Source organism: Drosophila navojoa, chromosome 3, assembly GCF_054131105.1.
Source record: "Drosophila navojoa isolate 15081-1374.11 chromosome 3, UAZ_NAV_1.0, whole genome shotgun sequence".
In the NCBI taxonomy this organism is placed as follows: domain Eukaryota; kingdom Metazoa; phylum Arthropoda; class Insecta; order Diptera; family Drosophilidae; genus Drosophila; species Drosophila navojoa.
Window position 1 is genome coordinate 5,509,428 of NC_142891.1, and position 17,045 is coordinate 5,526,472.

The 17,045-nt window shown below is 40.0% G+C and overlaps 5 protein-coding genes across 9 annotated transcripts; 4 read left to right on the forward strand and 1 right to left on the reverse strand.

The window, feature by feature from the left end:
• The first annotated feature begins 46 nt into the window (after positions 1-46).
• Positions 47-1,143, forward strand: LOC115562407 (protein TIPIN homolog). Its single transcript, XM_030383856.2, has one exon. It carries the CDS (start codon positions 187-189, stop codon positions 1,069-1,071), a length of 885 nt encoding a protein of 294 aa, XP_030239716.1. The 5' UTR covers positions 47-186; the 3' UTR covers positions 1,072-1,143.
• Positions 1,144-1,251: 108 nt separating this feature from the next.
• LOC115562406 (protein SERAC1) lies at positions 1,252-5,683 on the reverse strand. The gene is made up of 5 exons (XM_030383854.2): positions 5,191-5,683; positions 3,433-3,979; positions 2,682-3,366; positions 2,346-2,619; positions 1,252-2,285 (listed from the first exon to the last, which is right to left on the reverse strand). Exons 1-5 carry the CDS (start codon positions 5,262-5,264, stop codon positions 1,499-1,501), a joined length of 2,367 nt encoding a protein of 788 aa, XP_030239714.1. The 5' UTR covers positions 5,265-5,683; the 3' UTR covers positions 1,252-1,498.
• A 107-nt stretch (positions 5,684-5,790) lies between these two features.
• Positions 5,791-8,225, forward strand: LOC108658497 (RUS family member 1). Of its 3 annotated transcripts, none has more exons than XR_003980148.2 (5): positions 5,791-6,091; positions 6,152-6,942; positions 7,003-7,336; positions 7,408-7,752; positions 7,808-8,225. XR_003980148.2 is itself a non-coding variant. In XM_030383855.2 (4 exons), the coding sequence occupies exons 1-4, from the start codon at positions 6,025-6,027 to the stop codon at positions 7,467-7,469; spliced, it is 1,254 nt and encodes a 417-aa protein (XP_030239715.1). In that variant the 5' UTR covers positions 5,791-6,024; the 3' UTR covers positions 7,470-8,225. The 3 variants fall into 3 exon arrangements, 1 of the variants encoding a protein (XP_030239715.1); XR_016196466.1 differs by having other exon boundaries at positions 7,886-8,225; XM_030383855.2 differs by having other exon boundaries at positions 7,408-8,225.
• A 1,319-nt stretch (positions 8,226-9,544) lies between these two features.
• LOC108649765 (hydroxysteroid dehydrogenase-like protein 1) lies at positions 9,545-10,879 on the forward strand. The gene is made up of 3 exons (XM_018098800.3): positions 9,545-9,943; positions 10,016-10,126; positions 10,182-10,879. The coding sequence occupies exons 1-3, from the start codon at positions 9,658-9,660 to the stop codon at positions 10,712-10,714; spliced, it is 930 nt and encodes a 309-aa protein (XP_017954289.2). The 5' UTR covers positions 9,545-9,657; the 3' UTR covers positions 10,715-10,879.
• Positions 10,783-16,903, forward strand: LOC115562358 (inactive hydroxysteroid dehydrogenase-like protein 1). 3 transcript variants are annotated; one of them, XM_030383780.2, is made up of 6 exons: positions 10,820-10,948; positions 12,429-12,642; positions 14,643-14,765; positions 14,831-14,941; positions 15,966-16,414; positions 16,472-16,903. In XM_030383780.2, exons 2-6 carry the CDS (start codon positions 12,465-12,467, stop codon positions 16,574-16,576), a joined length of 966 nt encoding a protein of 321 aa, XP_030239640.1. In that variant the 5' UTR covers positions 10,820-10,948; positions 12,429-12,464; the 3' UTR covers positions 16,577-16,903. The 3 variants fall into 3 exon arrangements, with proteins under 3 accessions (XP_089113563.1, XP_030239640.1, XP_030239639.1); XM_030383779.2 differs by having other exon boundaries at positions 10,874-10,948; positions 11,700-12,642; XM_089257437.1 differs by lacking the exon at positions 12,429-12,642 and having other exon boundaries at positions 10,783-10,948.
• Positions 16,904-17,045: the final 142 nt, after the last annotated feature.

The window sequence follows — 17,045 nt, forward strand, 5'->3', positions numbered from 1 at the left end:
ATAATTCCATGCCAAAGACACATAAATTATGTAACAAAAACCCATATCTCAGGACACGAGTTGGCATGTTTGCGAAACGTGTTTAGTTTTAATGTGAATGTCAATGGCAAGAAGCAGAAAAATGGCGCTAAACTAGCTTGTTTGGCAGTAGCCGAGTGGTAGACTTGTAGGCTTTAATGCATCTCAATGGCATCCATATTTGGTGAGGATGGGGTTGACGACCTGTTCAATGATAATATTGCCATCGAAAACGATCAGTTACCAAGTGATGGCGAGCCAGATGCAGGCGAAAAACTGTTTGGCGACGATGATGAGGATGCAGCAAATGGAGCTGGCGAAGGAGAAGAAAAAGCCGTTAAGGTGGAACCCAAGAAGCGCGCAGTACGGAATCCACGTCCACGCTTGACAGTGGATACGCTACGTGGCCCACGTGGCCTGCACACGATTGAAAACTATTTCAAAGACATCAAATTTAAGGGCAAGGGCTACGAGAAAGATGATTTGAATGAGATCCTGCGGCGCTTGCAACATTGGGGTCATCGGATGTATCCGAATTACACTTTCGACGATATACTAAACAATATCGAACGTCTGGGCAAGAAGAAGCCATTGCAGGTGCATATGACACGCTATCGATTGGGTCAGCTGGAGGAGTTAGCTGAACAGAATATTGAGCTGCAAAACGATGCTAATGATCAGGAGAATGATGATTATGGCGAACCATTTGATGAATTCGATGCCTTGCTGGGCGAACAAATTGCTATGTCCAAATTAGCACCTCGTACACCGGCAATCAATCGTAATTTGTCTACTACCAACAGCACACTGGTGACACCTTCATTCTCACGTAACGCTATCGTATCCACGCCATATACAGGAGCTGGTCCTACGATAGCTACTGATGATAGCATCCATGATTATGGTCAACCGCTGCCGCCATCTCAACCGGCAACCCCTGCAACAAAAAGAGCACAGCTGTCCGCCGAGCAAATGGCGCGCATTGCAGAAAATCGTCGGATGGCACAGGAAAAATTGCGAGCTAAGCAAGCGGAGGCCAATGCGGACAAATAGTTTAATTTAAGTAGAGTTATTTTTGTTGTATTGTTAAGTGGGCGTTAAGAAATAAATTAAGATTCCAGTACATATGTGCTCTAGTCGTTTTATAGATTCCCCAGAATTTTACTATACCAGTATATATACACATAGTACATATGCACATGAATGTTGCAGAGAATGAATACAAAGAATTGATTAATATTTTATTTATTAATATTCATTCCTTAGGCATACTAATAATAAATTAATTAATATTCGTAAATAAAGATGTTCCAGTCGTTTCCTATACTAATGTAAATATACACACGTTCAGGTGCTAAAGTCGAACTAACGAGAAATACTATTGAATTCGATGAACTACAAACAAATTCCTAACTGGGATGCATTGCATAATCAAGGTACAAGCGTGATTAGCGAGTGTGAGTCGGTTTGGATGTGCCTTTTAGGTTGTGAAGCGCAGGGCTACGCGTGGCAGCATTTCGAATAGACCCTTGGCCCCCTTAAGGATTACAGCGATAATATTCATGGTGAGTAGATCAGTATTAGGCACAGATTGCTCATCTGTATCCTTTGGATCGGAGCTCTGTTTGATGGCTTCGCTTATGACGTGAAGAAGGCGCTGATAGAGAAACGATTGGCGATAGATCGGCTTGGACAAGCTAAGATGGTCATCTTTGAGCAAAAAGAATTCACCGAAATCAATTCGCGACGATTCCTCCGTGACAATGCGCAACGGGAACTTAAACGTGGTCAACATGGTGGGCGATCCTTCAGCCACACTAAGGACATTCACATGACGTAGAACGGTGTGCAGACATCCCATGAACCGACGATGCATCTCCAGCAATTTTGGTGAGTTCTCTTCCATTTCCTTAACCTCAATCGACGGCGACAAAATCACTTGCATATGCTGTTTCCATTTAGCAATAGGCGAGCCGCGATGCGGAGTACCCAGAAATACAATTGCTTGCGTATTCTTGGCTAACTGTTGCACATTCTTTTCTACAGAATCTACAGATTTTAGCAGTATTAGCTTTGTAAGCAGTCCTCCCATGGAATGACCTATCCAGACCACAGGTCGTCCATTGCCCACATCGGCGGTGGCAATGCGTTCCAGCAGCGAGCTAGCGCGAACATCAATATGACCCTGGCCCTTCTCACAGGGACAATACTTGGTAAAGTTGGCAGACCATTCGGTCACTGCGGACGTATAGTCAATGCCAATGATTCTGTAATAGTGATTTATATGTGAAAATCATTTGCAATACTTAGCAGCTGAACGTGCTTACCTTGAATCGGGATAATCATCTGGCAACCATTCCATTGGCCAACAATTTGTATACTCTTCGCTACTATCTTGATTAGTCCATTCATTGCCCGAGACACTAAAATTGCCACGACAGTTCTCGTTAGCTTCCAGTGGTACATCTGGATGCACCACTTCCCAGTCCGAATCCAGCTCAGCTTCACTGCAAAGAGTTTCCATAAACTCTTTGGTAGCCGTATCGCTGATGTTCAAATGTGTATCCTCAACCTTCTTTTTGCTCGCCTTAAGCAGAGCCTCTGCGGGTACAAAGATATTTCAATATTAATCGGAATAAAATTGGTAGTTTCTTTTCAATTACCTTTCGTTTTGAGATTATGCCTGTTTGGATCGGGCTGTATTTGTGCTGGTATTAAAGGTCTACCCTGCTGCTTGTTGTACTGTGATCTACTTCCATTCCTCTTTTGTTCGCCCACAAGAAAAACATCATCTGTTTCGCTGGTGTAAAAGGCATTCTTGCCATAGAGCCCTAGTTCGGTTGGCTTACGATCGCGTTGACGCCACGTAATGAAAACGCCACCTAATAATCCATGAATGAATACAATATCCGCCTTGGGCTTGCGTCGGGTGCGCACACGTGGATGCAATGGATATACATTGGGCGGGTATGTGAACTGATTGGGATCATCGTGATCCAGATTGGCCATTGTCTTGGCCGATATGACCTGTAGACGCAAGTCGGGGCACTGTTGCCACTCAGCTAACGCACCAACCCAGCCAGACACAAAGAAATGCTCAACTGCGTCTTCAACCAGGGATAAATTAGCTAGAACTTTGCACAGTGTAGAAAGCGTTTCATTGTCATCGGCGAAAATTTTGCGCAGTTCCATTAAATGCATTAGGCCACCCTCGTGTATAATCTTTGCCGCAACTTTGGTATCCTTGGTGATGTGATGCAAAAATGAGATGATTTCCTTCATCAAATCTGTGTCCAATACGGAAAGCGAAACGATTTGATCCTGTGTTAAAAATTCACTGTCATCGTTCTAAGGGGAGAGCGACGAAAATCGTTTAGTTTTTGGGTCAATCCTATGACTTAGCCATATACTCACCACATGAGCCTGATTGGGAAAGTATTTACTGAAGAAGTGATCCACACAGGACATGGGACGCAACCGATCGAGCATCGTGTGCAGGTCACTGAGCAACAATTTCGGATTGCGGATGCAGCCACGCCTCGGCAGTGGCATAAACCAACGCATATCGGCGCCGCAACGGGCCAAAGAGACAGATGTACGTGCATCACAGATCTGTGCCAAATGCCGGAAATCCCAATCTTTCAGGTGATCCATACAGATTAGCTGTTGCACGGCCTTCAAGCGCTCCGCCTGGCTGCCGTTTTGTGCTATGTTTAGCAGACGCCAGGCCACCGAATGCTTTGCTGACTTCCACCATTTGCCAATGGGATTGATGATCACGCTTATCCATTTCTTATCGTCCTCCTGTTTCTGTTGCAACTTGCGCATGGATTCCCGATAAATGTGATACTTAATGTAAATATACTCAGTGCGACGCTTGTCTGGCTCCTGTTGCTTCTTTTCCACATATTGCGATAAATATTTACGAATTTGAGGCGACTCGTATAGAATGATGCCGGCACTAAAAGAATAAGTTTAAGAATAGTTGTAAATTGATATATTTAGCATGTTGTTGTTGTCGCGCTTGTTATTGTTGTTTACTCGTTATCGTTGACTTGTTTTCATTCTATTTAACCCAAATATCAACAAGCCAGAAAGTGCTGCCAATAAAACCTTGTTGACAAAAACGTGCCATAAGCAAAAACAACTTTTAGTTTTATAAAAGTGGGCGTGTCACCTATAGCAAAGCACAAATGGCGCCACACGCGCCAGAATAAATTTTCATGTATAAGCAAACAATAGTGTTGCCAATTTTTGAAAATAAAATCTAGCAGCTAAAATAGCCGAATTTTTCAGTAATTGAGATGTTGATTTGTGACTACATTTAATTATAGTTTATACATACATATCTATTTATCTATCTATCTAATGCTTTCAATTTTAGTACATATTACAAAAATTTTAAGATTACTTTTCTCGAATATTTTCAAATGTACTGCCAATGTTATCAGCTGAATGACTCATATTTCTGACAAAAATGAAGCCAAATGTAGCTAAAAATTAGCGAGATAACCAACACTGAACAATATCAAACAAAAATCGTTGGGGGCCGTTATTCGCAAAAACTAATGCGCACTATTTCGGCGCTCAGCACGTTTTGTTGTTTATGCGCATACGTGTCGGTGTGTTGGTGTGATCACTGATCAGGAGAGGGCCATGACCAGCTGTTACGCACAAGAAGCAAAGAAGCGATGAAAGCAACAACAAAATTAACTCTATCATGCTATCTCATTTTGGCAAAATCATACGTTTGTTTTGATCGTGTTTTGTGTTAACATCAACAACAACAACGTCCGTTGGCTGTTGCTCAAAATGTGCAGAGTGAATAATATGTCTGTTGTTGTTATTATTCTCCCTTACAAATGCTGTAAACAAATGACGTCACAACTGCAATCGCCCGATTTATGGCAACAAATGAGGAAACACGTAATTATCTTCTTTTTTTGAGTGCAGTTGCACTTAGATATATTTAGTTAAAAAATACAGGCGAAGTACTTTTGTTCAGGGCCAAGTGGCGCCACACTCAGCACATGTGTGCCAAGACTTTTATATTTCAGCTTGAATTTGAAATGACGAGCCCCCACATTTAAATGGTATGGTTATTCATTCGTTTTAATTATATATATTATAGTACCAGCTGTTGCTGTTACAATTGCACTTGCTTTCACTTACGTGGTCAATATGCCAAAACCCCCAAGTAGCTTTGGAAAACGGCGTAATGTTGCTTTAATATCCTCTAATGACATTGCCTGCTGTATTTCGCTTGTGTTTGTGTAGCCTGGTGAACTCACTAGTAAAATTTGTCAAGTAGTTGCCAAAAGTTTACTATGTTATTTATTTTTTTTTTTTTTTTTTGTTTTTATATTTGGTTCTCACTATCACAATTTAAATTTAGATTGTTGTCTCAGACTTCGAACTTATCACTTTTACTCAAATTGTATTGTTATTTTTTATTTTATTTTTTCTTAGTAGTGTATTAATTAATAAGTGTATTAATTAATAAGAGACCCCTCTGGGGTCTAGAGTTTTCTTTTCTTGAACTTTTGTGTTGTGCTTCAAATTGTTGAATGACTGTTTTGTTTTGTTTCGTCTCTTTTATCACTTTTCGTACGTGCAAGGGCTGCCACACTGTTTTATAATACACACAGTGCTGCCACGTCGTTAGCAACAATTACGGACAATCTCTCAACAAGAATGTTTAATTAATATGATGATGTTGGTTTGAAAAAGGTTTGGTGGTTTTAAACAATGTGTTTATTAAAATAAAAATATATTTTTGGCGTCACAGTCGCTCTTGTAAAATATATTTTTAAACTCGCGCTCGCTGTTAATAACACTTCGGCATATGTTAACGGCTCTCTCACCGTTGTGCGCTCTCCAATCAGAAAAACTGTTTGCTTTGTAAAAAACTGTGGAGCGCGAGTATGTTGCCTACGCTCAGCGAGTTTGCACGCACTGGTCTCGCATTTTGTGTAAGCAGAAACTGTGTTGAATTAATGTACAATAATGAAAATACATTTTCGCGAGCAATATGGCACCAAAGGGGAGGAAATACTGTATGTGACGCCAGCAGGTGAGTTGATAATACCACAATCATATCTGTAGACAATTATGCAAGCATCATTATCCGCAGATCAAAGCAATATTGTTCGAGTGCCTCTACGCGGCGATAAGCTGGTCATTCAAGAGAAGTTCTTGTTATTTCGTGTGCTGCAGAATGTCTTTCTACCCAAGGGTTATCCGGACTCTGTGTCCGATGATTATGCGGCGTATCAAATCTGGGATACAGTGCAAGCATTCTGCAGTACCATTTGCGGCACACTCTGCACACACGCCATTCTCAAAGGAATCGGAGTGGGCAGCGAGAATGTGAATGCCTATTCGGCGACGGTCACCTGGATACTAAAGGAGGGCAGCGGGCATATGGGACGCATTATATTTGCCTGGTGGCAAGGTAGTCAATTGGATGTGGACTCTAAGAAATGGCGACTGCGAGCGGATTTTCTCAATGATCTGGCAATGGGCATTGAGATCTATGTGCTTCCCAAATATCCGCATTTTAGCACGCAAATTCTTTGCGGCTCCACCCTGCTAAAGGCAATTGTAGGCGTGGCGGGCGGTGCGACGCGTGCTGCATTGACGCAGCATCATGCGGTGCGCGGCAATTTGGCGGATGTCGCCTCCAAGGATAGCTCCCAAGAGACGTGCGTCAATCTGATTGCCTCCTTTGTGGGTCTCTATCTGCTGACTATGATCAAGAGCCAAGCGATGCTTTATACAGTTTTCTATATTGTGGTCACGCTGCATCTCTATGCGAATCTAAAGGCTGTGCGCGCTGTTTGCTTGCGCACCTTCAACGAATCGCGTTATCTAATTACATTAGAGGAGTTCTTTAGGTCGTCACAGATGCTAACACCACAGCAGGTGAGCTTTATTTTTCATATACTATTTATATCTAATATCTAACTACTGTCTCTCTTTCAGGTCAACAAATTGGAACGCGTTACTCTCGGCCAAATGGTCTCCGTATCACTGAAAATTCGGCTCGGCTTGAGCGTAAAACATCTCATAGATGAGTACAAGAGCAGCGATGTCATCGAGGATATTGTGTCCTCGTTTGATCCCCATGAACACTTCATTATAGCGGAGAGCAAGAAGTATTTGGGTGTCTATTTGCATTTCGATACACGACCACAGGATGTCCTGAAGGCTTATTTCTTTGGTGTCTCCTATCTGCAGGATCGGAAACATATAAAGGAAAAATATTGGGATATCCAAGGCAAATGGCAAGAGTTCTTGAGTCTAGCGCAAAAGGAAGGTAAGATATACCAGTCGGAACTGTGTCGATCTGGTTTTGTAATAAACAAAATATTTATAATACTCCTTTAGGTTGGATAATTAATCAGCATTTATTGTTGGTTGATGAATATCGTTTGGACTGGAAGGCTTAAAGAATGACCTAAGCTTACTAACTGGACCAGATACGATAAAATGCTAAGATCGCCGCTTGCTATGAATGACATTATTAAATTATTATTTTGTAGGCTTGGAGCATTTAAACGACACAGACACTCACTCACACACATTCTCACATATCTCACATGGTTAATAACCATAAGGCAAACGTTGATATTAACAAAAATGATTGCGACTATGCATATTTACACATTTTAGATTTTAGACACAAGAAAACATTCATGCGCATCTATCTCAACTATACTTAATAACTGAAAGGTAAATCATTCGAATATAACGTGAACATCTTCCAACTAATGTAACTCTGCCTTAGCACAAAGTAACGTTTGTAAACGATATTCAATATTATACTCAAAGAGTCCTTATCTGGACTTTCTCTATTTGTATCTAGGCCATCTAAAGAAAAGACCCTCAAGAATTTTAGAATCAAACGATGTGTTGGAATATTTAATGAATATAATGTCTATTTTTTACTAACTTACCACTTGTATATTTCGAGGAGGTACTTTTTACCACAAATTGAAAGCAAAACTAAGAATATATAAAAAAAGGAAACTTCGCAACGATCGATCCACTTAAATTGCAAGTCATAAAATGTGTACAAAGTTCATTAACTGAAATTAATTAATTAAGCACTCTCAATTAGTACATTTATACAAGATACAAGAAACGTGTAATATTATTTATAAGCTTCGTATATTTATGTAATAATAATTGATGTATGAATTTTATATTTTGCAATATACTCAGTCCATTAGCTTAGCACTTAAAAGTTAGCTTCAAAAATGCTTTTTTTACTATGCGAGTCAATGGTAGTCAAGAAATGCAATTGATTTTAATAGAACAATAAATAAAGTTCTTCGCAATTTTATGCAAAGATAATCGAATGATGTCTTACTAGTTGAATACTTAAATTTTGTAATACAAAGATAACGGATTATGCGTCCTGTGTCATGACAAGCAGACAACACATATTTAGAGCAACTTTTTGCACCAAGTTTGAGCGTTTGGTCCCACTGTTAAAGACGCTGTAAGTTATTCAAACAACAGTTTCGTTACTTTTGATGTTAATTAACAGCTTTGTCGCTTCACAGTTTTGCTCTGTTATCCGATTTGAAATTTGGCGGGCACTTAATTCGAGATCCCTAAAATGCATCTAAGCAATCAAAATTAAGTATTTCGTTGATAGATCCAATAGTAGTGTATTCATTATTAAAATTATTGAAAATTCAAAGATGGAGTCTTAAAAAGAGAGGTAGTCTGACTGCCCCAAAATCATATCCACAAAACAACAATATCATACTCTAATTTTTTGCATAGACTGTGAAAACACCCCAACAGAATTTTTATACAAACATAAAGAGATAAACATACAGACATGGACATAATATAATTAGAATTTTACAAAAGATAACAAAGCATAAAATACGTTTTTTATAAATGGGAAATCGCATTCTACCGAGGCAGTTAGTGTCTTTGCAGACCCCATAAAGTATTTATATTTTTGATCAGGGCGACGAGCTGAGTTGATCTAACCACTTCTAAAGCACTCTTACTTGTTAATACTAGATTTCAAACAAATTATTCTGGCAGTTCTAAGCTGATAAGATAACCATATTTCACTATCGATACAACAAAAGTGAAGCAAGCTATCAATAGGGTAGTGATATTATGCAATACCCGCTGCCCAGTATATCCACAGAGAAATGACCTTGGAAGTGCATGGGCAACATGCTAATAAATCGAGCGATGCACCCAACCTGAAACGCACCGCAATGCGATAACAATTAATAAGCAATCGAGGAGGCACAGCAATTGGCAATCAAATGTGTTTTTCAAAACAAAACATTTTACTGCCAAACTATAATTATTATAACTGTTCGCCGTATGGACAGATATAGCAATAAACAAAGTCGCCAAATCGGTCAGAGTGTTGGAATTCCTAATGTAGTACTTGTCGCACTTCTCAGGTCTGCTTTGACTATTCGCCTTTTAATGCACGAATTTGTATGCCGAGCAAGAACCTTTAATCGGCGAGTTTATATTATAAACACACGAATCACATATCAGATCGATGTCAGTCGTGGTGCGACGCCGTTGTACACAGTCCGTTGTTGGGTCGAGCGCTGCTAGGCACGGGAATTCAATTGAAATTCAAGCAGAATGTTCATCAGCCTATCGACGTTTCTTATCAGCGTGGGGGTATATGCACTCGCCGCTTATCTGTACGAGCAGCTGAGGACGCCCTATCGCTTGCTGAAGTTGCGCCTGCTTGGCGATGCGAGCCACAGGCTGAGCATCAAGGAGCGCTTCGGCAGCTGGGCGGCAATCACGGGCAGCAGCGATGGCATTGGCAAGGCCTATGCCATGGAGCTGGCGAGGAATGGCATCAATGTGGTGCTGATAGCCAGGAACGAGGAGAAACTGAAGGCGGTGGCCAAGGAAATAAGTGCGTGAAGAGAGAATGGAATGTGTGTCACATGAAATTGGTGTATAAATATTCTTTTTTAAACTCTCTCAGCTACGGAGTGCAATGTGCAGGTGAAGATTGTCATCGCTGACTTCACGAAAGGCTCAGCCGTCTATGATCACATTGAGCAGGAGCTGAAGGATTTGCCCGTAACCATACTCAGTAACTATACTCATTCAGTAATCTTGATCTGAGCTCATCCTCGCATCCTGCATAGTTAACAATGTGGGCATAGGCTTCCCTGGTGGCGTCGGCCGCGTGAGCAAGGATCAAATCCAGCAGCTCATCGATACAAATGTGTTAGCAGCAGCCCAGCTATCCCGCTACTTCCTCCAGCGCCTGCGCTCCGAGAAGAAGCAGGGCGCCATTGTCAACGTCAGCTCCGGCACGGAACTGCAGCCGGTGCCCTATGCGGCGCTTTATGCGGCCTCAAAGGCATTCGTGCGCAGCTTTACGCTGGCGCTGCAGTGGGAGGCCGCGCCCCTTGGCATCCATGTGCAGTTGCTGTCGCCCAACTTTGTGGTCACCAAGATCAACAGCTACTCGAAGCGCATTATGAGCGGTGGCCTCTTCATACCCACGGCGGAGCAGTATGCACGCAGTGCTGTGGCCCAGCTACGGGATGGTGTGGACGAAACTCCTGGTTATTTCTGGCATCATGTCCAGAATGCCGCAATGACGGCCTTCCCATGGAGATTGCGTTTAAATTTGGCTCAGATATTCTTCAAAAGAGTTGCTGATAAGAAATAGGAGCATTGCATACTTCTGGACTGCTCGAGAAATGAATATGGTTTGTGTCTTAGCTAGTTGTCTTGGCAATGACGTACAAAGTTGTTCACAAATTAAAAAGCTCTAAGAACAGTTGTTTTTTGTTTTCATTGTCAAAATCAATAAATTTTCTTGAATGTACAAATATTTTACTGCGAGTTCTTTTTAGTCTTTTCACGCGAACAGACACAGGAATTAGTTTTTCGGACTGCGCAGGTAATTCATTGATGTTGTTTATAGTTTTCTATGTGTATAAAATTGGATTGTTTAGAAATTGTGTATTTATAAATAGTTTTTCTAGTCAAACAGGCATGCGCCCAAACAATTTTTGCTATATCTATTTCGTTATTTACTATTTTCTCGACACCTTTTCCATAAAGTCATTCAGTTAGGTTTTTCAATCAATAAATATTTTCACTCACGCAAGCTAAGTGCAATCAAAATACTTTTCAATTATTATGTTTATTTAGCATGTTTGTTTATTTTGTATGGAAAAGGTTTGAAATACGTCAGCTCATAGAAATCGTTTTATGACTTGATATCAAAGTAATTAGATTTTCAATAGCATGGTTCTCTTAGTTATTAAAAGAATTTAAAAAAAAAAATATGTTTAGTTTTTCTTTTATTTCATATAATTGTTGTATAATAAAAAAAAAAAAGAGTTTTTTTTTCTTCAGTCACAGTTTTAATATATTATTTACTTAAATCGTTTATCATGTCGGAGCACTTTGACAACGGAAATTTGTTATCATTAGCAAAGGCTCCAAGTTCAGTTCATGTCGTGTAAAAAACAATTTATGCATCTTTCACTTAATTGATAGCAATTAGTTGTTGGTAGCACTACAGTACTACTACTAGATACATATATACATAGTCCGACTCGGCGTCCAAGTGTGAGTAGCCCAATTATGCACTTGAGAGCTTTCCGAAATGTGAACCAATTTAACAATCACACTTTTGCCTGCAGCGTGGAGACTGTCCAAAATCTCTACTACAATAGCTCGGCGATAATTAAACGTCTCATAATTTGCCAGATTTTGTAATCTTCGCACCGCGAGCAAAACATAAACTCTTGCTGTTTATGAAGTAATGAAGCTTAAAAAAAAGCCGAAAAAGAAGCCGAAAGAGCTGCAAGACGTCTCGTCTGGGTTTTGTATCTCTCTGTGTATCTGCAGTCTGTTGTTCGTGCTCATGACTTAGGAGACAATTGCAGCTTGTAAAGCCCGAATAAAACTATATATAAATATATATATGTATGTGTATATATTGCTGTACACATACATACATACGATTTGTTGTGGTCGTGAGCTCTGCGCGGCCTGCAGCTCGAGCTCAGTTTTGATTTCGGTTTCGGTTTCAGTTTCGGTTTCGGTTTTTAGTGCGTGATCGACGCTCAGACTCGCTACTTGTGGCCGCAGCTCAAGCCGTGCAGACACTGAAAATTACAACTATAAACACAAAAATTAGTTTTAATTGAAATTCAATGAATTCCCAATTGAAAACTGTGCGCGTTTATTTCCCATATAGTATATGTGCCCATCATGCTGATTAGTGAACCGAACTGAACTGAACTGAAGCCTTGCCGACAGCTATCAGCTGTCGCTTATCAAATTTATTTGTATATACATATGTATTTGTGTGAATATCGTGTACACTATATAGACTTTATACTGAAACAACAATATTCATTATGCAGCCGGCACTGGAATTAAGCATTTATACACTGCTACGCATGGCGTTCATTTGGCAGCTCGTTTCCGTGGCCATTTACCTGGTCGGCACTTTGGCCATTGCCGCCTATCTCTACGACAACTTCAGGTCTTTGATCAGCATTATCAAGGCGCTGCTGGAGCCGTACTTTCAGCCACAGTTGCCTCAAACATTGCTGGATAAGTTTGGCAAATGGGCGGGTAAGTTTCGTTTAATAGATTGTCTCTATTCCACTCTCTCTCTCTTCCTCTCTCTTTCTAATTTTGTCTATGTGTGTGTGACACATAATATAAATAATAAATATCTAAATAAATTATAGAATATTACTATATCATGTAGGAAAGTAAGAGATGAAGTTTTTACATTTCTGAAAGATCTCAAATATCCTTTCCCTCAAAATCCATTACTTCAGTTCACTGAAAGCATTTTCAATAATAATCATATAATAACGAAGATAATCAAGTATAATGCACATTACATTATTGTATTTTTCTTACATTATTATTGACAATTACATAGAAATTTGCAAGCTTACAAAATAATGTAAATTGCATGCCCAAGGGCAGCTTAATAGAATTTTTTTCGTGATCATCTATGCTATATTATTTCTACAAATTATTTCCTAGATTCATACACTTAGCCAAGTCAGCATGAAACAACAATTACCTATCAAACCATTCATGAGAACTATTCGTTAGATAAGACTAGGAATATCTCGATTTCATTGATAAGGCTGGCCCATCGAACAGCTGTTTTGGCGTTCACTTGCTCTATATTTATTTACGAGTTGTTTATGGAGCAAATCGAAGTCATTCAACTCGCACAGTAAAAGCGAAATCAAAACCGGATTTATTAAGATTTGACTGCAAGATACAGATAATATACAATTAATTATTCAATTTGCATACTTATATAAATAACATGATATAACATCTTGGGTATACCAAAAAAATTTTATATACCGTGTATATGAAGAATAATAATTGGATTAATTACTTCCATTGGCATGGTTAATATATTAATATCTTAATTCTATGCTGATCAAAATTTGATAGAAACAGCGCATTTAAAATAATCAAAAATATATTAAAATTTTATTTTCAATTTTACAGCAAGTATAAAAGTTTTCTTATATTTCCCTTGATACAAATACAATATTTAACTCATGAAGGCAAAGTAGCTTTTTTTTCGCTTATTCACTTTCTAATTGTTACCCACGTTTAATAAATATTATTTTCGGAATATTCTCAAGTGTTTTTGACCTTGACTACAATGAGTTTTACTTGATAGTTTTTCCCCAATTTCGAGTACAGCTGGCGAATATTAAACAAACTTTTTAAGAGTCTGTGCACATTTGTTGAGCTATTCATTCAGCTGGAGCCAAAACACACGACCCGTTGCAGCTGCCATTCGCTGTCAATATTTCCGCTGCACAAATATTTGGCAACAAATGTGGCCAACAGCTAAAAAACAACATCGCCAGCACCAGCAGCAGCAGCAGCAGTAACTACAACAACTTGTATTTTAACGGTGCCAGCAATTGCCGCCTGTTGGTCAGTTGCGCAGTCGCACAGCGGCAACAGTTGCATTGACTCATTGCAACAGCAACATCAACTGATCGCAAACATCAGCAGCAAGCGATGTGTTGTATTTCAGTGTTTATGCCAATTTTTGTGGCAGTCATATGTGTATTTGCTTTGGGCTAGATAATGGCCACTAACTGGTATAACAAATACGCCCAAATAAATAAACTGATTATTTAGATAATTAGCAAGGGTGTGTGATGCAGCTAACTGTAGTCTATTGCCTAAATGTAACTGAATGTGTTGCATGCAAATCTAACAATGTTTGCACACAAATCAAATAATATGATGAAATAATATCATTGCTTAGTTTCAAATGATTTATATTCCAAACATGAAAGCTTGCATTGATTGAAACATTCATATATTTATACATTAATAAACTCATACATTCATATACATATGTCTACATTTATACATGCATATATTTATATATTCATACATTCATTCATTCACACATTCATTCATTTCATCATCTTCGCGAAACCTGTTGAAACGGTTTCATAGCAAAGAGAAGATGAATTTTGAGAAAAATAAAACCATGGACTAATTGCTTAAGTCTCTTGAGTATTCCTCCATTCCGAGAATAATTAAAATACCTTCCTTTCTCTTTTTAGTGATAACCGGTGCTACAGACGGCATCGGTAAGGAATATGCCAGGGAATTGGCGCGCCAAGGTCTCAATCTGGTGCTCATCTCACGCACCAAGGAGAAGCTCATCGCGGTAACCAACGAGATTGGTGAGTGAACAAACATATTCTGCATATAACTGAGCTGATGCTGACTCGCGAAACAACTTTTACAGAGAGCGAACACAAGGTGAAAACCAAATGGATTGCTGTTGATTTTGCCAAGGGACGTGAGGCCTACGAGCAAATCGAAAAGGAATTGGCGGGCATACCAGTCGGTATACTAGGTAAGTGGAGTGCACTGCGAGAAAATGCGCGTGGCTAGGTTGACAAATTCAAAGGCACAGCAGATATATGATGAAATGCTAGAGGGAACAAAGACAAGAGTTAAGACAGATTCGAGAAATTTTTCATTTGCTGAATAATAAGAATCAAGAGTATTTATTTTACTAAAATCTAGATTTAATATGTCATTATATTAAAGCAGGTTCTTTATTTTGAGAGAGCTTAAGCAATCAGGAATTCGCAGAGTAAATATTTACAGAATCTTACTTTGAACGAAAAATTTCTCACCAATTATACCTCGGATGTATAGCGTGAGGTTTCGTTTCTTATATATTATTAATATTATATTTGCATACATTTTATGTTTCTGAAACCTAAAACAAAAATTCATTTAAACGTGGAATTATTTAGAATATCAAGGTTTTACCCACATTCATTGTCTTCTCTTCCTATAATTCCTACATCTCGTTGATCATTAGGAAAATTAAACAAATTTTAGTTGATTAATTTGCTCAAAGCTTAAACTCTAAATGAAGCACTTGAACAGGCTAAGCTCACTCAATGCACTTCAAACTTCAATCGAATTTCAGTCGCGAAACATCAACAACCTCTCTGAGGCAGCCGCCCAACTCTCGAGCGAGATTGTAGCCAACTCATTGTTGGCTAACAGTAGCCGTTTGTAACCGCATGACGAGTGACACTAGCAATTAATGTTTCGGGCTTTGTTGTTGTTGTTGTCAATGCCATTGACAAAAGTAGTAAGCTGAGCAGAGCTACTCGTAATGGCGTGCAATTATGATGACTCTTTGGCTCGCCGTGGTAGGGCCAGTTTTTCAAACATTTTCAAGTACATCTAAATAATTTCTGTGTCGAATTTGGTTTGGCGAACGCATAAACGCTTTGACGCGCTTCAGCAATTTACATTTTTGGTCGAGACAACCTTGCCAAAAGAGCAGGCAAGGTTCCGCTGGCCGATAGGCATCTCTGGCCTTAACCCTGTGATAACTCACTCCGAATCCATTGCAGTGAACAATGTGGGCAGAATGTATGACTATCCGGAGACACTGGATCTGGTGCCGGAGGACACCATCTGGGACATATTGACCATCAACATTGGCGCCGTCACCATGCTGACCCGCAAGATCGCGCCGCAAATGAAGGCGGCACGCCGAGGCGCCATCGTCAACATTGGCTCCGGCTCGGAACTGCAGCCGATGCCCAACATGGCCGTCTATGCGGCCAGCAAGAAGTACGTCAGCTACTTCACCCAGGCCCTGGAGCAGGAGCTGGCCGAGTACAATGTCACCGTTCAGCTGGTCATGCCCATGTTTGTCATTACCAAAATGAATGAGTATTCGAATTCGGTGATGCGCGGCGGCTTCCTGATACCCAATGCCCGTAGCTTTGCACGCTCCGCCGTGTTCACGCTGGGCAAGACCAGCATGACAACGGGCTTCTGGACGCACGGACTGCAGGTGAGGCAATTTATTAATTATCTATTTAACTTTGATTAATGCATCTCCCATTTGCAGTACTTCTTCATGAAGATGGTGCCGCAGCATCTGCGCATGCTCATTGGCCACAAGTTGACGCGGCGACTGCGCCTCGAGGGCTTGAGCCAAAAGAAGTTGACTTAGATGACATGCTGCGAGCCAATTGCAGCAAACGCACATAAAACGTACATTCTAAGAGTCTTGTAAATATTGAGGCCTAGTTTTAACATTAACCAAATTATATAAACTGTAAACATTTTTCGTAAAAAAAAACCGGATAAAAATTCAGCAATTTTTCGCCAGCCGATTGCATAATTTCTGCAGTAAGAGAGAGAGAGAGAGAGGAGTCGTGGAACCGGTCTTGACCAGCGGGCGGAAGAGCCATGTGAGAGCCATGCTTCATTGCATCGAGTTGGCATTCTTGAGGCCTAACGTTGTTTGAATTTGGCTTAAACCCAAATTGGAATTATTGTACATGCATCCGCATGCAAATGAACGTCAAATGGAACTCGTGACGGCCTCTCTCAGTTGCAGTGGACAGTGCCCCCAATTATGCAAGCTGACATTACCATGCAACTTTTCGACTGAGGCAGTACGGCAGAGGCAGCTAACC